Genomic DNA, 18,396 nt, shown 5'->3' on the forward strand with positions numbered 1-18,396 from the left:
ATCTTTTGGTGGGCGAGTGTTTTGGAGACAGTGACCACAACTCTCTGACTTTTAGCATTGCTTTGGACAAGAGTAGGAGTAGATTGTACAGGAAAGTATTTAATTGGGGGAGGCCTAATTAGTCAAAAGGTTTAAGAAGCAAGGATCAGACAGGGTCTTGAGAGTTTTATGTCAGAGTACGCGAATCCCACATTTGTATCGTTGATCAGCTCTGAACCCACATAGCAGGAGGTGATATTGAGCTGCCTTATTGAATCACTGCAATGCATTCGGTAGGGTACTCACACAGTCCATTGGAGATATTTACATGCAGCGACGATGATGGAACAATGGATCGTGAAGGTGGTTTCCCCACATGTATAAAATCCTTGTCTTTATTGGTTATAAAGGCTGTGGATTGGGCAGGTGGCTCAGAGTAGCTTATGAGAGTAACATCAATGACTGCAACAGGAAAAGCAACAACCAGTTCCCCTCTACCACCACCCTCCTCTGTCTCCATCTGGCAGCACTGATCCTCACTCTCACCTGTTTTTCCTTCCACTCCTCCCAGTTTCTTCAAACTCAAGGGGTTGCTATGGGCACCCACATTGGCCAAGCATGGCCTGTGTTCTCTCTGTCTACTTGGAGCAGTCCACTGGTGATGCTTCCTAATTCTTCCTGCACTGTGTTGATGACTACTTTGGTGCTGCTTCATGCACCCATGCTGATTTTGTGAATTACATCAGCATTGCCTCCTTCTTCCACTCTGCTCTTAATTCACTTGATACATTTCTGACAAACCACTCTCCCCTTTCTCAATCTCTCAGTCTCCATCTCTGGAGGCAAACTGTCCACCAACATCGTTTATAAACCTACCAGTTCCCACTCTGGTGAAAATGTTGTTTTCTTTTCTCAGTTCATTTGTCTCCAAATGAGGCTTTTCTTTCCAGGATTTCAGAGATGTCTTTCTTCTTCAATGAATATGGTTTCCATTCTTCCACCATTGATGCTGCCCTCACCCACCTCTCCTCCATTTCCCGGACACCTGCGCTCACCCCATCTTCCTGCTGCCTTAGCAGAGATAGAGTTTCTCTTGTCCTTACCTGCCACCCCAAGAGCCTCAGTGTTCACTGTGTTGAGCATCACTGCTCCATCTGCCAGAAGTGGAATTTACTGGTGGCTGCCAATTTTCATTCTGTTCCCCATTTCCAGTCTGATATTTCAGGTCATAGCCACCTTTTGCCACGACGAGGCCACTCTCAGGGTGGAGGAGCAACACCTCGTATTCCATCTAGGTAGCCTCCAACCTGGTGGTATAAACATAGTTATTTTTCCTCCAGTAATGTTTTCCCTTCCTCCTTCCTCTTCTTCTATTCCCCACTCTGGCCTTGCTAACCCTTCTCCTCACCTGCCTATCTCCTCTCCAAGGTACCCCTCCTCCTTCCCCTTCTCCCATTACGCACTCTGCTCTCCTATTATAGTCCTGCTCCAGCCCTTTACCTTGCCCACCCACTTGACTTCACCTATCACCTCCTAGCTAATCCTCCTTCACCTCTCCCCAAACCTTTTTTTTCTGGGGTCTTTTCCAGTCGTGAAGAAGGGTCTCAGCCTGAAACGTTGACTGTTGATTCATTTCATTAGATGCTGCCTGACCTGCTGAGTTCCTCCACCATTTTGTGTGTGTTGTTCTGGAGTTCAAGCGCCTGTAGAATCTCTTGTGTTTAGCTGAAGAAGAATGTTTAGAGTGGTGATTTCAATTGGCTGTACTTTCATGGATTGTGTTGCAGGTTTTTGAGTGTTGTGCTCATCCAGGAAAGCGAAAGGTACTATATTGCATTCCTGTCATGTCTTATGGATAAGGAAACAAATACAGCAGGCCTGAAGTACCTTCAGGGAAACCACCTTCCAATCTAGATTTGGATTTTCCCTGTGGCTATCTAATTGATCTTCTCGTCTTTTCTAACATCCGACTGCAACAGTTAAGGAGCCAGTGACAGTAATACCTTTGAATGCTGAGAATCTCACCTGGTCCCTCAACTCCAGCTCCATAGCAAAGAAAGCCCAGCAGCGTCTCTACTTTTTGCGAAGGCTGAGGAAAGTCTATCTCCCACCCCCCATCCTCATCACATTCTACAGGGGTTGTATTGAGAGCATCCTGAGCAGCTGCATCACTGCCTGGTTCGGAAATTGCACCATCTCGGATCGCAAGACCCTGCAGCGGATAGTGAGGTCAGCTGAGAAGATCATCGGGGTCTCTCTTCCTGCCATCACGGACATTTACACTACACGCTGCATCCGCAAAGGAAACAGCATTATGAAGGACCCCATGCACCCCTCATACAATCTCTTCTCCCTCCTGCCGTCTGGGAAAGGCTCCGAAGCATTCGGGCTCTCATGAACAGACTATGTAACAGTTTCTTCCCCCAAGCTATCAGACTCCTCAATACCCGAAGCCTGGACTGACACCTTGCCCTACTGTCCTGTTTATTATTTATTGTAATGCCTGCACTGTTTTTGTGCACTTTATGCAGTCCAGTGTAGGTCTGTAGTCTAGAATAGCTTTCTCTGTGTTTTTTTTATTACGTAGTTCAATCTGGTTTTTTGTACTGTGTCATGTAAACCATGGTCCTGAAAAACATTGTCTCATTTTTACTATGCACTGTACCAGCAGTTATGGTCGAAATGACAATAAAAGTTGACTTGACTTGGAACTAAAGTGTTGCAAATGTCACTTGCCTGTTATCAGCCCGTGACTGTTATCTAGGATGGCTGCATGTAGACATGGGCTGAATCATTTGTTGTGGAGTCATGAAAGGAACTGAACATTGTGCAGCAGGTAGTGAACTCTACCTGATGATAGAAGGAAGGTCATTGATGAAGCAGTTGAGAACATTGAGCCTCAGGTGTTGTTTCAAGCAATTCTTGCCATGATATTCTGAGGTTGGCATGATTTGCCTACCATTCTCATTTTTTATTAGTCAACAAAGGGTCTCAGCCCGAACGTGGACTGTACTTTTTTCCGTAGATGCTGGCTGGCCTGCAGAGTTCCTCCAGCATTTTGTGTGTGATGCTCAGATTTCCAGCATTTGCACAATCTCTCATGTTTGTGATGGAACAACCATTGTCATTTCACTTTGTTCACGACATGACTAACCATTATTGTTATCCTCTTCAAGCCCAATGACTTGAATTTTGCAGGAGATCCTTGACTCACTCAAATGCTGCTTTAATGTCAAGGGCAGTCAATATCATCTCGCCTCTGAAATTTAGGTCTTTGATTATGTTTGTCCAAATATTGTGATGAAGTCTGATGACATATAAAACTGGCAATGGTGAGCAGGATACAAACAACTTAAGAGAATGTGTAGGCCATTTGGCTCTCTCATTTAAAAAGTGTGCAGTCTCAACTCCCCACTTTGGCAAATAAATAAATGCCTCTTGATAGCACTGTAAGTAGTTCCTGTCCTGATTTTGTTGATGTCGGAATGTAGACTGGTGTGTGTGGAGTCATTAGCTGGATTGGGTATTCGTACATTTTGTGAAGAGGGTATAACTGGGTAATTTTCCACATGGTTGGTTAAAATGCTTAAAAAAAAAAGCACCATTTCCTCTTGTGTCATGTGAAAAAATATGTGCAGTCATAATTTAAAATATTTATGGTTTGAATGAAAATGTTGAGTAGATTAATACCAATATTAAGACAATGCAAATTGATTTGATACAAATATAATGTACATTCAAATAAGCAGGCTGCTTATTAATGTGTGTAAATTCCATGCAATCTTTTGCTTAGTCATTGCTGAATAAATATTGAATATATTGCTCTTAATATTCTGAGGTAGCATTTATAAATAGAAGTTTTATTTCTCATATAATTAAGATCACTGTTAAGTATTGCATTATGCAGCATATCCTCCCACTTAACCAATAAAGATATCTCCTAATGGTAAGCATCAGCCTGAATTCTTGACAACCTGAACTAAAAGAAATAGCATCTCCAGAAAGTAAATTCATGGCTTGGCATAATATGGCCATCAGTCACTCAGCAAAAATGACACAGCTGGAGTTTTAAAATAGATTAAATTTCTTGCCCATTGTCACGCAGATGATTTCACTACAGTGTAGAGCTGAAGTTTTCCAATTTTCATAATTTAGTCTAAATTGTGTAAAATACATATTGTTCATCATGTAAGCATTACTTTAAAGAACAAATCAGATGAACAGAATGAGCAATATGAAACCTGTTTTACAAACTTTGTATTCTGTTTAGAAAAGGGAAAAATCACAGCTATTTCTTCTTCCAGGTCTGTTCCCGGAGTTGATAGTGATCCTGACTTAGTGCACATGGAAATTCAGGACAGCAGTGGAGGTAAAGACTGGCTAATCAATATCATCTGTATATTATTGGTGAAATAACTTTATGCTGTATGATGTGTACAATGTCAAAACAAATATGATAATTACATATGATGAGTTTAATCACTGATTTATTAAAATGTCAGCTTTGGAAGAGCAACAACATATTAATTTGTTTCAGTTAATTTTATTGGAGGTCATTGTGGGGGAGAGTCTTGAAATTACATAGCACAAAATATGTACAATAGTATATGAACAGAGCAGGTACAGGCACATTGCCTGCTGTGTTAATCACTCCTATATGGTCATGTTCAAATAGCTGAGTTTCAAGAGATTAATTTGATTGTGCAGTATAATGTGGGGCTCTAGATCACTTTCATTGCTTGTGTGGTCCCAATGAATTTGCTAACTCAGCTGCCCAACCCAACAGCTTTATTAATCATCACTGTCATTTACAGTAGTCCCTCCATGCAGATTTGTTTTGAATCAGGGTGATTGATAGGGTAAAAAAGCATTTCTGCAGTCAAATTTCTAAGTATTTGCTTTTAGAAATGAACCAAATGCCACATTAATATTATGAGTTCAATTCTGATAGGGTCTCTCACTTCAGGTTGAAAAATGTGAAGGATAATGGAAAAATGGTCAGAACATGAGTTACAGCATTAACCAGGATTAGTCCTGGACTTTCCCAATTCCAGGATCAACACTGAAACCTCAAAGAGGTTGCTTGCTTGTCTTACACTGAGAAGCTGATGGCTCATTTATGAGATTTATATCACATGTGTCTTACAGCACTGCCTCTGATGGCATCTCAATTTCAGTTCCAGACTGCCTGGAGAGCATCAGTACATTCCCTGACCTCCTTTGGACACAACAATGGGAAATGTATACTATATCCACTCTTTAATGAATACCGATAACATTTGATTATTGTTATTAACAACATGAAAATGTTTTAAAGATGTGTGAAATAAATTGCATAAAGCTGGAATACTCTAAGTCTGGTCACCTGTACCAGGGACCCCCTGTATATCCGACTGAGACAATTTGAGTTAACAACTACTTTGATTTGACTATTAGCGTTTCGTTAACTGCAGCTATGTTTGAAAAATAATTGATTTGATGATTAATGCTTACCTATGTGATGAAAATTGTTGTAATTATAATCATCTCAATAAATTCAATTGATGCTTCTTAGGTTAGTTGTTATTAAGAAGTTATTTTATGGAGATGACAGAAAATATTAGTCTGTGGAAGTTGGTCTGATTAAAGCAGATCAGTATTTTGCAAGACAATAAAGTGCTCATGTAGTCTGAAACTTTGCATCTATAATGAACATCTTAAGGTTCAGTCAGCAACCTGCCAGAATTTCTTCTAAAGTGCACAGTGCAATGGTGTACATATCACTTCACCCACAGACAGCTTCAAGCTATGCTATATCCATTCCTCACTGATTGCTTTATTTGTGAAAAGAAAGATATCTATGGTGGTGTTTTTGGGATGCTAAGCTGCTTAACAAGAAACTGAAATGCAAGCTGCCTTTTCACCTTTTTGATGTAATTTCTTAAAGTGACATGTTTCAACTTAAAAATGTTCGTTGAAACTTTTAGATGGCAAAAAATTAGCAGTTCAAGCTTTCTTGCTGCTCGAGTGTAGAAACATGGATATTAAAAACAAAACTAGTCAGTGTTGAAAAAAATCTGAGGCAAGGGTTTTAAACTAGGATGGCAATACTTGTTCTTTGCAGGGCTTTGAAAGGTGTCTACAAGCTCTGCTCAGCAGTTATCTAAAAGAAATCTTACATTCTACTAGAAACATGCAGTTAGTATCTGTGGGGGAAGGCATAGGAATAACATTTTTATTTGATTATCTTTCAGCAGAATGCTCTTTTTCTACAGCTGATATATTTTGAGAGCTAACATATATTGTTTTTTCACAGCTTTTCTTTATATCACCTGCCAAATTACAAACTGCACAGAAAAAGCTCTGAAAACCCATTTCCCTGGAAGCATAGACCAGAATTCGCTGCTTGTCAATGACGACTACATTTTCGTTCGGGTAATTACTTTGCATAACAATTAATCATCTGTACCACTTACTGAATCAGGTGCAATACAAAGATGTGTGTGCAGAATTTCAAGAGTCTGTGTAAATACCATAATGAAGTGAAGTTCCTAAAAGTTAGAAATGTGCCCCTTCAGGTGAATTATTTATCTTGGCAAGAGCAGAGATGTAAAAGAATACATATTGATGTGAAAAAGCACTGGTTCTGCACAGATCAGGAGTGTACAGCAGATACACATTGCTAACGTTGTTCTTGTTGAATGAAGTGTCTGTACAGTAGAGGGAAAGCATTGAAATAATATTTTTCATTATTTTCCATCAAATGCACAAATCAATTCAGGAAATCAAATGCAGTGATAACCCAAAATTATGTACTCCTTCCAGGAGTGTTTGTCATAAGAGTGGATCAGAGGGCCTGGTCCATTCCACGTTGCAATTGTTACCTTGTTGTTTCACATTTTAACACCGTCTCTGAGAAGTTGATAAGGAAGGGGCCATTTCTGTGCATTCAGATTCTTTATAGGTATGTTTTCCTTTCCTCGCAAGAGCTGTGTGCACTTGCTGTAAACAGAAAGGGGATCTCATTTGGGTGTAGTTGTATGATTGAAAGCAGCCTGAGAATGCATTGCCCCATTTGCTGCCTAATTTTTGTTTTAATTCTCACACTGGCAGGAGTCCACAACAATGCCTGCTGTTTCAGAAGGCTGTATGCAAACCAGAATATTCTTTCAGTGAATTTTCCATGATTAAAGTTTTGTTTACATCGAGTCGTGGAAGTAGGCTATTTAGTCCTCAGCAACTGTGCAAACTATCAACATGCATTGTTACACTGATCCTAACCTTTTTTATTCTGCCCACATTCCACCAAAAGCTCCCAGATTTTACCACCCGTCTATACTCCAGCGACAGTTCACAGTGCCTGATAAACGTACCAAACAACACATTTCCGGGATGTGGGAGGAAGCTAGTGCAGCCAGAGGAACTCACTCTGTCACAGGGAGAAGGTGAAATTTCACACAGACAAGGCCGAGACTGAACCTGGTTGCTGAAGCTGAGAGGAAGTGGCTCCACCCAGCGGTGCTAATATGCTGCTCTGACCGCTTCCAGGTCAAATTCTGTCTGTCACCAGGCACCCTGGACATGCCAAGTATCTACAGACCATGATCCTCTTACACAGGACTCCAGTCTTCCAATTGCAGGCTTCACCACTCAAGTTCCAATCCGATAATCAGGTCCCATCCTCCTGGTCGACACCAGACCACCCTTCTTTGCCTCAGCTGTCAATCGCGTGGGCCCAGCCACAATCTGTTGACACCAGGTGCTAGTCCACCAACCCAATTGCTTCCATGAGTCCTCAGGTCAACCTAGGCTCTGAGACGCATTGGCTTTCTGCCTCTCCAAATTCCACAGTGTTGCAGCTCAGACTGAAATATATGTGAGTGGTATTCTGTTCAAATGCTGATGAACTGTTGACTGGTGAACCCATGATCAAAACAATTCTCTTTATTGTGTGTATGTGGATGCTGAAGGAACTCTTGGCTATTAGTATACAGAGCAACAAAAAGTAATAGGTTCCAGCATTCCTCTGCTTTCCTATTACAGTTGATTTTGTTGCTCTTTTCAGTGTTATTAAAGGCTAATAAGATTTGAAAAAACTGGAATAATTTGACATTTTAGTGGGACAAGTGCTTCATATACAGTGGAAATAGTGTAATGTAACACAATATGTGTGAAGTCTCTGACCTCAGTCAATTTATTATACCCTATACAAATCTACATCACATTGAAGTATGTGGTTTTTGTTTTATTTGTGATTTTTAACTCCTATGGATGAGTGTTTTTTCCACAAACATTGTTAATTTTGCTAGCATAATTTTTAAATGTCATTTACTCCTTTCAGGTCATTATTTTTGCCATAAACTTTTCAATATTAATATCAGTCCATTATTCATTTGGTCAGTAGCAAGTGGCTTGGGATCTTGCCATGTTGTGGCAGCCCGCACACACGGGACTCGAGCCGCCATTGGGAGCCGCAGGCAGACACGCGGTAGCGCGTTTGGAACTACCCGCTTGGGGCAGACCTTCTGGGGACAGTCTGCCTCGCAGGTCGCAGGAGCCCCTGGGAGGAGAGATTTAAGCACGCAATTTTGAATCAGTAAAGGCATTCTGAGTTCAGCTCTCTCTGCCTTCGTGTGTTTCTTTAGTGCGCGTTGCACGTGACGACATTGGTGACCCTGACGTTCCAGACAGCATCTGGAGCCGGCGACTCTGTGACCAGCCATGAGTTCGAGCAACTCACACAGCGCGGTCTCTCTGAAGCTTCCAACTTTCTGGGCCACTCTGCCCCACGTTTGGTTCGAGCAGGCTGAGGCCCAGTTCAGTATCAGAGATATTACGGCTGACAGCGGAAAAAGACGAAAGTTCGGAACAATGGTGTTTCTATCACCAAAGATGGGGCTCAGGCGTGCACCACTGCCGTCCACGATGTGCTTTTCCGGGAAACGCCGGAGCCAGCCATTGCTAATGGCTACAACGGCTGGCCACTGAGACAGCCTCCTGTACCTCTGGGACTGACACTCCGGGCTGCGCTTCCTGGTAGACACCGGGGCCGAAATCAGCGTACTCCTCCCCTCGAACATGGACACTCGTAACGCGGTCCCAGGCCCCGAATGGCACCAGTATTCGGACGTACAGCCCGCAAACTATCTCACTGCTTTTCGGGTCCAGCCGTTTCACTTGGACTTTCACGTTGGCAGCGGTGTCACAGCCACTGCTAGGGGCAGGTTTCCTACGAGCCAACTGCCTCCTGGTCGACCTAAAAGGCCAGTGTTTGGTCCACACCGAGACATTCCAGACGTTCCAGCTCGGAGAAGCCAAGCTACCGGCTCTCCACCTGGATTCCGTGACCCTCTCGGGTAACAAATTCGCCAGGGTGTTGGCAGAATTCCCCTCCATAGTCACCCCGCAGTTCTCCACGGCCGACCCCAAGCACGGCATGCAGCACCACATCCCCACGTAAGGACCGTCGCTGCACGCCCGAGCTCGCAGGCTCCCACCCGACAAGCTCCACCTCGCCAAGGAGGAGTTCCGTAAGATGGAAGAGCTGGGGATCGTACGCCGCTCAGACAGCCCGTGGACATCCCCGCTGCACATGGTGCCCAAGTCCGCAGGAGGATGGAGGCCCTGCGGAGACTACAGAAGGCTCAATGACACCACAACCGCCGACAGATACCCGATACCCCACATCCAGGACTTCACGGCGAACCTGCATGGAGTGACCATCTTCTGGAAAATCGACCTGGTCAGGGGATACAGTCAGATCCCAGTGCACCCCGATGACGTGCCCAAGACAGCTCTCATCACCCCGTTTGGCTTGTTCGAATTCCTGAGGATGCCTTTTGGTCTCAAGAATGCAGCCCCAACTTTCCAAAGGTTCATGGACTCGGTGGGACGCAGCCTGGATTTCGTTTTCATTTACTTGGACGATATCCTGGTGGCCAGCAGTTCGCACCAAGAGCACGTGGCACATTTGCGCCAGTTCTGCCAACGCCTGAGCAACCACGGACTGGCAATCAATCCGGTAAAGTGCCAGTTCAGGTTGACAGAGATCGACTTCTTGGGCCAGAGTCAACCGACATGGCGCAGTTCCCCTACCAGACAAGGTCCAGGCCATCCGCCAGTTCCCCAAGCCCAGCACGGTCAAGGGCCTGCAGGAGTTCGTAGGGATGGTCAACTTTTATCATCGGTTTGTGCCGGCGGCGGCTCGCATCATGAGACCCTCGTTCAGTCTGATGGCCGGCAAGGCCAAAGAAATGATATGGGACGTGGAGTCCACAGAGTCGTTCGAGCTGGCAAAGGCGGCTCTCCTAGTGCACCCGAGAGTCGATGTACCCACGGCACTCACAGTCGACACTTCCGACACAGCAGTCGGCGGAGTCCTGGAACAGCTCGTCGAGGACCAGTGGCGACCACTCGCTTTCTTCAGCCGGCACCTACGACCACCAGAGGTGAAGTACAACGCCTTCGACAGGGAGTTGCTAGCGCTCTTCCTGGCTGTCCGGCATTTCCGGTACTTCCTCGAGGGAAGGGAGTTCACCGTGTATACGGACCACGAGCCCCTCACCTTCGCACTGGCCAAGGTATCGGACCCATGGTCGGCACCTCTCCTTTATTTCAGAATTCACCATGGACGTCCACCACGTCACAGGGAAGAACGACGACGTTGCTGACACACTGTCTCGCCCCTGCCTCCACTCGGTAGGCATCTCGTCCTCAGGAATAGACTACGCAGCACTGGTGGAAGCACAACGGTCGGACACCGATATTCCGGCTTACCGCACCGCTGTTTCGGGGCTCCAGTTGGAGGACGTCTCCATCGGCCTGGCAGCAGATCGACTCCTGTGTGACGTGTCTACTGGCAAACCCCGACCCGTGGTACCAGTGGCATGGAGGCGCCGGGTGTTCGACACACTGCACAACCTGGCTCACCTGTCCATCCGGGCATCCATCTATCTGGTAGCGGACAGATTAGTCTGGCACGGTTTGCTCAAACAGGTCGAACTCTGGGCCAGGACCTACGTACACTGCCAGACCGCCAAAGTCCAGCCGCACGTGAAGGCTCCCCTCCGGCAGTTCCAGCCGACGCACAGGAGGTTCCAACACATCCACGTGGACATTGTTGGCCCCCTGCCAGTCTCCTGGGGTGCCAGGTATATCTTTACCATGGTAGACAGGTTCACCAGATGGCCGGAAGCCGTACCGCTCCCAGACACGTCCACTGAGTCCTGCGCCAGGACGCTCATTGCAAACTGGATCGCCAGGTTCGGCCTCCCAACAGACATCACCTCCGACAGAGGGGCACAGTTCACGTCTGGTTTGTGGACAGCACTGGCGCAGCTCCTGGGCACCCAGCTGCATCACACCACAGTGTACCATCCCCAGTCCAACGGTTTGGTACGGCGATTCCACCGGCATCTCAAGTCGGCCCAGATGGCGCGCCTCACGGGCCCCAACTGGACAGTTGAGCTTCCCTGGGTCCTACTGGACATCTGCACAGTCCCCAAGGAGGACCTGGAAACCTCCTCGGCGGAATTGGTCTATGGCGACCCCCTGACCGTCACAGGCGAGTTCGTACCAGAGGCTCGAGGTTCGGACGAAACTCCAGCAGCGGTGCTAACGAGACTGCGGGACAAGGTAGGGACCCTAGCACTGGTCCCGACCATCCTTCACCCCTAAAAACCTCCGAGACTGTGAGTATGTTTTTATTCGCAGGGGCATGCACAGGTCACCTCTACAGCGGCCGTACGAGGGACCCTTCAAGTTGATCCAGCACAACGGAACCACGTGTGTCGGTGAGTCGGTGGTGATTCAGTTTATTGTCATTTAGAAACCACAAATGCAATGCAGTTAAAAAATGAGACAACGTTCCCCCAGAATGATATCACAAAAGTACACGACAAAACAGAAAACACCAGAAAATCCACAAAACGTTTGGCAATCCCCAATCCAGAGTCCGGAGAGGCTGCTGCATATTAATATCGTGCTACCATCTTAGCGCATTTCCCGGAAAGAAGCTCCAAATCCACCAGACAAACAAGACCAAAAACTAAAGCTACAAGACCTGCACAAAACCACATAGTTACAACATATGGTTACAACAGTGCGACCAGTAGCATAATTGATAAAAAACAGACCATGGGCACAGTAAAAATAGTCCAAAGATGTTAAAAGACCATCAGTTCAAAAGAAACCACCACACAGTTTCCACAAGTCCTCAGGGTCCCGATAGACTCGCCATCCCACGCCGGTGGCAGAAGGGAATACCCCCGCTATGGACTTCCACGGCGCCGCCCGACTCAGCCTCGCAGACACAGCACACACTGAAAGCTCCGTCGGACCCAGCCTCGCAGACACAGCACACACTGAAAGCTCCGTCGGACCCAGCCTCGCAGACACAGCACACACTGAAAGCTCCGTCGGACCCAGCCTCGCAGACACAGCACACACTGAAAGCTCCGTCCGACTCAGCCTCGCAGACAGAGCACACACTGAAAGCTCCGTCCGACTCAGACTCGCAGACACAGCACACACTGAAAGCTCCGTCCGAATCAGCCTCGCAGACACAGCACACACTGAAAGCTCCGTCCGACTCAGCCTCGCAGTCACAGCACACACCGAAAGCTCCGTCAAACCCAGCCTCGCAGACACAGCACACACTGAAAGCTCCGTCAAACCCAGCCTCGCAGACACAGCACACACTGAAAGCTCCGTCGGACTCAGCCTCGCAGACACAGCACACACTGAAAGCTCCGTCCGACTCAGCCTCGCAGACACAGCACACACTGAAAGCTCCGTCCGACTCAGCCTCGCAGACACAGCACACACTGAAAGCTCCGTCCGACTCAGCCTCGCAGACACAGCACACACTGAAAGCTCCGTCCGACTCAGCCTCGCAGACACAGCACACACTGAAAGCTCCGTCGGACTCAGCCTCGTAGACACAGCACACAGTGAAAGCTCCGTCCGACCCAGCCTCGCAGACACAGCACACAGTGAAAGCTCCGTCGGACCCAGCCTCGCAGACACAGCACACACTGAAAGCTCTGTCCGACCCAGCCTCGCAGACACAGCACACACTGAAAGCTCCGTCAAACCCAGCCTCGCAGACACAGCACACACTGAAAGCTCCGTCAGACCCAGCCTCGCAGACACAGCACACACTGAAAGCTCCGTCAAACCCAGCCTCGCAGACACAGCACACACTGAAAGCTCCGTCAAACCCAGCCTCGCAGACACAGCACACACTGAAAGCTCCGTCGGACGCAGCCTCGCAGACACAGCACACACTGAAAGCTCCGTCCGACTCAGCCTCGCAGACACAGCACACACTGAAAGCTCCGTCCGACTCAGCCTCGCAGACACAGCACACACTGAAAGCTCCGTCGGACTCAGCCTCGCAGACACAGCACACACTGAAAGCTCCGTCGGACTCAGCCTCGCAGACACAGCACACACTGAAAGCTCCGTCCGACCCAGCCTCGCAGACACAGCACACACTGAAAGCTCCGTCCGACTCAGCCTCGCAGACACAGCACACACTGAAAGCTCCGTCGGACTCAGCCTCGCAGACACAGCACACACTGAAAGCTCCGTCCGACCCAGCCTCGCAGACACAGCACACACTGAAAGCTCCGTCAAACCCAGCCTCGCAGACACAGCACACACTGAAAGCTCTGTACGACTCAGCCTCGCAGACACAGCACACACTGAAAGCTCCGTCAAACCCAGCCTCGCAGACACAGCACACACTGAAAGCTCCGTACGACTCAGCCTCGCAGACACAGCACACACTGAAAGCTCCGTCCGACTCAGCCTCGCAGACACAGCACACACCGAAAGCTCCGTCAAACCCAGCCTCGCAGACACAGCACACACTGAAAGCTCCGTCAAACCCAGCCTCGCAGACACAGCACACACTGAAAGCTCCGTCCAACCCAGCCTCGCAGACACAGCACACACCGAAAGCTCCGTCCGACTCAGCCTCGCAGACACAGCACACACTGAAAGCTCCGTCCGACTCAGCCTCGCAGACACAGCACACACTGAAAGCTCCGTCCGACTCAGCCTCGCATACACAGCACACACTGAAAGCTCCGTCCGACTCAGCCTCGCAGACACAGCACACACCGAAAGCTCCGTCCGACTCAGCCTCGCAGACACAGCACACACTGAAAGCTCCGTCCGACTCAGCCTCGCAGACACAGCACACACTGAAAGCTCCGTCCGACTCAGCCTCGCAGACACAGCACACACTGAAAGCTCCGTCGGACTCAGCCTCGCAGACACAGCACACACTGAAAGCTCCGTCCGACCCAGCCTCGCAGACACAGCACACAGTGAAAGCTCCGTCGGACCCAGCCTCGCAGACACAGCACACACTGAAAGCTCCGTCCGACCCAGCCTCGCAGACACAGCACACACTGAAAGCTCCGTCAAACCCAGCCTCGCAGACACAGCACACACTGAAAGCTCCGTCAGACCCAGCCTCGCAGACACAGCACACACTGAAAGCTCCGTCCGACTCAGCCTCGCAGACACAGCACACACTGAAAGCTCCGTCCGACTCAGCCTCGCAGATACAGCACACACTGAAAGCTCCGTCGGACCCAGCCTCGCAGACACAGCACACACTGAAATCTCCGTCTGACTCAGCCTCGCAGACACAGCACACACTGAAAGCTCCGTCCGACTCAGCCTTGCAGACACAGCACACACTGAAAGCTCCGTCCGACTCAGCCTCGCAGACACAGCACACACTGAAAGCTCCGTCGGACTCAGCCTCGCAGACACAGCACACACTGAAAGCTCCATCCGACCCAGCCTCGCAGACACAGCACACACTGAAAGCTCCGTCCGACTCAGCCTCGCAGACACAGTACACACTGAAAGCTCCGTCGGACTCAGCATCGCAGACACAGCACACACTGAAAGCTCCGTCCGACTCAGCCTCGCAGACACAGCACACACTGAAAGCTCCGTCCGACTCAGCCTCGCAGACACAGCACACACTGAAAGCTCCGTCCGACTCAGCCTCGCAGACACAGTACACACTGAAAGCTCCGTCCGACTCAGCCTCGCAGACACAGCACACACTGAAAGCTCCGTCAGACCCAGCCTCGCAGACACAGCACACACTGAAAGCTCCGTCCGACTCAGCCTCGCAGACACAGCACACACTGAAAGCTCCGTCCGACTCAGCCTCGCAGACACAGCACACACTGAAAGCTCCGTCCGACTCAGCCTCGCAGACACAGCACACACTGAAAGCTCCGTCCGACTCAGCCTCGCAGACACAGCACACACTGAAAGCTCCGTCCGACTCAGCCTCGCAGACACAGCACACACTGAAAGCTCCGTCCGACCCAGCCTCGCAGACACAGCACACACTGAAAGCTCCGTCCGACTCAGCCTCGCAGACACAGCACACACTGAAAGCTCCGTCAAACCCAGCCTCGCAGACACAGCACACACTGAAAGCTCCGTCGGACTCAGCCTCGCAGACACAGCACACACTGAAAGCTCCGTCGGACTCAGCCTCGCAGACACAGCACACACTGAAAGCTCCATCCGACCCAGCCTCGCAGACACAGCACACACTGAAAGCTCCGTCCGACTCAGCCTCGCAGACACAACACACTGAAAGCTCCATCCGACTCAGCCTCGCAGACACAGCACACACTGAAAGCTCCGTCCGACTCAGCCTCGCAGACACAGCACACACTGAAAGCTCCGTCAGACCCAGCCTCGCAGACACAGCACACACTGAAAGCTCCGTCCGACTCAGCCTCGCAGACACAGCACACACTGAAAGCTCCGTCCGACTCAGCCTCGCAGACACAGCACACACTGAAAGCTCCGTCCGACTCAGCCTCGCAGACACAGCACACACTGAAAGCTCCGTCCGACTCACCCTCGCAGACACAGCACACACTGAAAGCTCCGTCAAACCCAGCCTCGCAGACGCAGCACACACTGAAAGCTCCATCCGACTCAGCCTCGCAGACACAGCACACACTGAAAGCTCCGTCAGACCCAGCCTCGCAGACACAGCACACACTGAAAGCTCCGTCAAACCCAGCCTCGCAGTCACAGCACACACTGAAAGCTCCGTCCGACTCAGCCTTGCAGACACAGCACACACTGAAAGCTCCGTCGGACTCAGCCTCGCAGACACAGCACACACTGAAAGCTCCGTCCGACCCAGCCTCGCAGACACAGCACACACTGAAAGCTCCGTCCGACTCAGCCTCGCAGACACAGCACACACTGAAAGCTCCGTCGGACTCAGCCTCGCAGACACAGTACACACTGAAAGCTCCGTCGGACTCAGCCTCGCAGACACAGCACACACTGAAAGCTCCGTCCGACTCAGCCTCGCAGACACAGCACACACTGAAAGCTCCGTCCGACTCAGCCTCGCAGACACAGCACACACTGAAAGCTCCGTCCGACTCAGCCTCGCAGACACAGCACACACTGAAAGCTCCGTCCGACTCAGCCTCGCAGACACAGCACACACTGAAAGCTCCGTCCGACTCAGCCTCGCAGACACAGCACACACTGAAAGCTCCGTCCGACTCAGCCTCGCAGACACAGTACACACTGAAAGCTCCGTCCGACTCAGCCTCGCAGACACAGCACACACTGAAAGCTCCGTCCGACTCAGCCTCGCAGACACAGCACACACTGAAAGCTCCGTCCGACTCAGCCTCGCAGACACAGCACACACTGAAAGCTCCGTCCGACTCAGCCTCGCAGACACAGCACACACTGAAAGCTCCGTCCGACTCAGCCTCGCAGACACAGCACACACTGAAAGCTCCGTCAAACCCAGCCTCGCAGACGCAGCACACACTGAAAGCTCCATCCGACTCAGCCTCGCAGACACAGCACACACTGAAAGCTCCGTCAGACCCAGCCTCGCAGACACAGCACACACTGAAAGCTCCGTCAAACCCAGCCTCGCAGTCACAGCACACACTGAAAGCTCCGTCCGACTCAGCCTTGCAGACACAGCACACACTGAAAGCTCCGTCGGACTCAGCCTCGCAGACACAGCACACACTGAAAGCTCCGTCCGACCCAGCCTCGCAGACACAGCACACACTGAAAGCTCCGTCGGACTCAGCCTCGCAGACACAGTACACACTGAAAGCTCCGTCGGACTCAGCCTCGCAGACACAGCACACACTGAAAGCTCCGTCCGACTCAGCCTCGCAGACACAGCACACACTGAATGCTCCGTCCGACTCAGCCTCGCAGACACAGCACACACTGAAAGCTCCGTCCGACTCAGCCTCGCAGACACAGCACACACTGAAAGCTCCGTCCGACTCAGCCTCGCAGACACAGCACACACTGAAAGCTCCGTCCGACTCAGCCTCGCAGACACAGCACACACTGAAAGCTCCGTCCGACTCAGCCTCGCAGACACAGTACACACTGAAAGCTCCGTCCGACTCAGCCTCGCAGACACAGCACACACTGAAAGCTCCGTCCGACTCAGCCTCGCAGACACAGCACACACTGAAAGCTCCGTCCGACTCAGCCTCGCAGACACAGCACACACTGAAAGCTCCGTCCGACTCAGCCTCGCAGACACAGCACACACTGAAAGCTCCGTCCGACTCAGCCTCGCAGACACAGCACACACTGAAAGCTCCGTCAGACCCAGCCTCGCAGACGCAGCACACACTGAAAGCTCCATCCGACTCAGCCTCGCAGACACAGCACACACTGAAAGCTCCGTCAGACCCAGCCTCGCAGACACAGCACACACTGAAAGCTCCGTCAAACCCAGCCTCGCAGTCACAGCACACACTGAAAGCTCCGTCCGACTCAGCCTTGCAGACACAGCACACACTGAAAGCTCCGTCGGACTCAGCCTCGCAGACACAGCACACACTGAAAGCTCCGTCCGACCCAGCCTCGCAGACACAGCACACACTGAAAGCTCCGTCCGACTCAGCCTCGCAGACACAGCACACACTGAAAGCTCCGTCGGACTCAGCCTCGCAGACACAGTACACACTGAAAGCTCCGTCGGACTCAGCCTCGCAGACACAGCACACACTGAAAGCTCCGTCCGACTCAGCCTCGCAGACACAGCACACACTGAAAGCTCCGTCCGACTCAGCCTCGCAGACACAGCACACACTGAAAGCTCCGTCCGACTCAGCCTCGCAGACACAGCACACACTGAAAGCTCCGTCGGACTCAGCCTCGCAGACACAGCACACACTGAAAGCTCCGTCCGACTCAGCCTCGCAGACACAGCACACACTGAAAGCTCCGTCCGACTCAGCCTCGCAGACACAGTACACACTGAAAGCTCCGTCCGACTCAGCCTCGCAGACACAGCACACACTGAAAGCTCCGTCAGACTCAGCCTCGCAGACACAGCACACACTGAAAGCTCCGTCCGACCCAGCCTCGCAG

At 50.2% G+C, this 18,396-nt stretch overlaps 1 protein-coding gene across 3 annotated transcripts in view; it reads left to right on the top strand.

Annotated features, from left to right (window-relative positions):
• Positions 1 to 18,396, top strand: part of sorcs2 (sortilin-related VPS10 domain containing receptor 2) — an 893,773-nt gene that overhangs the window by 535,540 nt on the left and 339,837 nt on the right. For all 3 annotated transcript variants that reach the window (XR_012098663.1, XM_073043099.1, XM_073043098.1), the window contains exons 6-7: positions 4,284 to 4,348; positions 6,275 to 6,393. Coding sequence is in view for 2 of the 3 variants with exons in the window: in XM_073043099.1 (XP_072899200.1) it covers positions 4,284 to 4,348; positions 6,275 to 6,393 (184 nt within the window). In the remaining variant the exon portion in view is untranslated. The remainder of the gene's footprint in view (positions 1 to 4,283; positions 4,349 to 6,274; positions 6,394 to 18,396) is intronic.

Source organism: Hemitrygon akajei, chromosome 4 (genome assembly GCF_048418815.1).
Source record: "Hemitrygon akajei chromosome 4, sHemAka1.3, whole genome shotgun sequence".
In the NCBI taxonomy this organism is placed as follows: domain Eukaryota; kingdom Metazoa; phylum Chordata; class Chondrichthyes; order Myliobatiformes; family Dasyatidae; genus Hemitrygon; species Hemitrygon akajei.